The following is a 2,707-nucleotide window of genomic DNA, read 5'->3' as shown; positions in this document are numbered from 1 at the left end:
AAAAAGAAAAAAAAAAAAAAAAAAAAAAGGGGGGGGGGGGGGGGGGGGGGGGGGGGGTTACTTAGCGGTTTCCTTTTTTAAATATTTAAAATGAATGCCTTGTTATTGCTTTGTATTCAAAACCCTACGAAAAAGAAAGACTTTTCTCCACTGCTAGTACAGAGAATCTTCTGCAGAAGTACTTTTTCCCTCCCACACACAGCATGCAAAGAAAAAAAAAAAGTTTTGTTTGAGGGTAAGCTGGAAAAAAAAAAAAAAATCTAAACATTTTATGAACTCAACTGCTTTCTCATTTAATGAAAAACAATGTTTAAATGTCACCTGTTTTGTCTCTCAATATTTTGTAGCTCCCTGTGGTCCCTTTTCAGGTGTTTGGTCAATGATGTAAAATATTCTTTCAACAAATTCTGGAAAGGCTGTTGTTTCTCTGGGCTGATTATCTCACTAGGAGGAAAACTCAGGTTAAACTTCTCTGCAGCATTTTTAACCTTCCTTGGTACCAAGCCAGCAATGTCATCCCCACAATGCCGGCAAAAGCTTATAACCACAGAAACGTGAGTGTGAGATTCTCGATCAGCGTTAATAATGTTTTTTAGCTGTTCATAAATTAAAGACAGACCTTCCTTGTCAGTGAAAATCCCAACTATTGTCAATTCTGCAATGAAACGCAAGTCAGTTCTTAGTTTGGTAATGTTGGGAGTTTTCTCCTCTTTCCTTGCTTCAAAATGCTTTTTCCAGGCCTGAAGTAATGAGGGAGCAAAATCAGCATAGCGCTGGTGAAACAGAGAACACAAGTGCACAGCACAGTTCACATCTGATATTTTGAGCTTTGCTTCCACAATAGAAGCTACAGCTTCTGCAATGTACTTGCTTAAATTGAGGCTATTAAAATCATGGGACAAGGAGTCTCTCTGTTGCTCTGTGATAGTTTTTAGCTTCTTAACAAAAGCTGTATTCTTCTTCAGACTTGAGTCCAATCTGCTAAAGAAATTTTCCTCAGGGCGGCTGTCTGGTGCACTCTGGTTTTTGCTGCGCAGTTCCTTTCTTGCTTGATGGCGTTCCCAAGCTTCCTGATGGAGCTGATGTGCTTCCTCTTTTTCTCTAAAAAAAGAAAACAAAAATTTAAAAAAAAAATCTACTTGTTTCTACTACAGATTCCTGAATTTTTACAAATTAACAGTTCCAGGAACCATTTAAAACCAATGCTAATGCATCACAAGTTAATTCATTTTTCAGTTGTAATCTTGTCTTAACATTTCCTGATACTTATTATGCACTAGTAAACATCTAGCATGTTCTCTTAACTTTAAGCAATTCCCAGTAATCCATGTTATCACTAAATGGCACAACTGCTTCTAAACTTTACTGAAAATAAAAAAATACCACCCATGTAAAAGATAAAAATGCCTGCAAAGTACTGAATGCTTGTTGATTAAAAATGCTGCACAGAGAAGTGCAAATACAAGAATCCTCCTTTTGGAGACTAAAATAGGTCAACTAGGGAACAGAATGCAGCTACATTATACAATTGTTTGGAGTATAATGGATATTATCAAAGGATGAAACTACTAACCAAAGGATGAAACTGCTAACCAAAATTAAAACCATATAACAGTGGCTTCCTAACTCAGCTACTACAGCACCCTGGGGTGCCTAAGTCCCTTTCAAGGACGCTGCCACCAGGTCAAAGTGCCCCATGCACTTTGTACAGAGCCAGATCTGGGAGCAATGGGAGCAGGAGTGGAAATTCCTGACTATTAAATTTATTGACAGAGATGGCAGCATCACCCTAGTTAAGAACCACTTTGGTAATCTGTGGCAGTGGTTCTCAACTGGGGTGGTGCTAAACTCTGAAAAATTAGAGGGCTTCCACTGCTGTAAACCTTAAATCTTACTTCAGCTGAGCAGCTGCCTCCTCTTGCTGCCGTTTTACTTCCTCTTCTTGTTTCTTTTTCTCTTCTTCTTCAAGCTTTTTTTCTTCCTCCTCCTTCCTTTTCTGCTCCTCCTCAGCTTTTATTTTGTCCTCCTCCTTTTTCTTTCGCTCCTTGTCTTCTTTTTTCCTCTTATCCTCTTCCAGTTTTTTCTTTTTATCTTCAGATGTCTTTAGGGCCTCTCTCTTCATGCCAACCTTGACATCATCTTTTGGTTTCTCTCTACTGCTCACTGGTCGCCTTTCACTGAAGTCTTTATCTTTGTTATTTAATGAAGATTCTCTCTCTTCCATATTTGCTGGCTTTTTGCGCTCAGCTGGCATTATGTTATCCAGGCAAATCTATAGAAATACAGGAATATCACCATTTTTACTGTACTATTAAAATAGTAATTAGTTTTCATCATATTTCAATATTTTCTAAGTTGTACATTCTGTATAATACTTGATTTAAAAAATGCACCATTCGGTTAAAATATTAAGTGAAATCAATGAGGTGAACTTGGTAAATAATGTGCATGCAACATGTACTGTGTTACATTGTTCCCATTTCCAGAGGCTCAGGACAAGGAAAAAATGCTGTTTTGGCAAAAAAATCTAAATGTCTATAAAAGCTTTTGGCATGGTCTATAGTATTCTCGTCAGCCTGAGATGTGAAGTCAGATGACTGTTTGAAGCTGCCATAACCTGAGCAAGAACAAGCACTCTAGTAATAATAAATTAAAAAAAAAAAACACCCTGTCAGTGCCAAGAAACTGCTAAGAAAAAAAAAAAAAA

General features: G+C 37.5%; 1 protein-coding gene across 3 annotated transcripts in view; it reads right to left on the bottom strand.

Annotated features, from left to right (window-relative positions):
- The window catches only part of UPF2 (UPF2 regulator of nonsense transcripts homolog (yeast)), a 127,582-nt gene that overhangs the window by 113,518 nt on the left and 11,357 nt on the right, over positions 1–2,707 (bottom strand). For all 3 annotated transcript variants that reach the window (XM_019509566.1, XM_019509565.1, XM_019509568.1), the window contains exons 2-3: positions 1,896–2,272; positions 322–1,101 (exon numbers count right to left, since the gene is read on the bottom strand). In XM_019509566.1, coding sequence (XP_019365111.1) covers positions 322–1,101; positions 1,896–2,254 — 1,139 coding nt within the window. In that variant the 5' untranslated portion in view covers positions 2,255–2,272. The remainder of the gene's footprint in view (positions 1–321; positions 1,102–1,895; positions 2,273–2,707) is intronic.

Source organism: Gavialis gangeticus, unplaced genomic scaffold (assembly GCF_001723915.1).
Source record: "Gavialis gangeticus isolate Ggan-Ray unplaced genomic scaffold, GavGan_comp1, whole genome shotgun sequence".
NCBI lineage: Eukaryota > Metazoa > Chordata > Crocodylia > Gavialidae > Gavialis > Gavialis gangeticus.
Note: the sequence above shows the minus strand (reverse complement) of the source record. Positions and strands in the feature narration are given on the sequence as shown.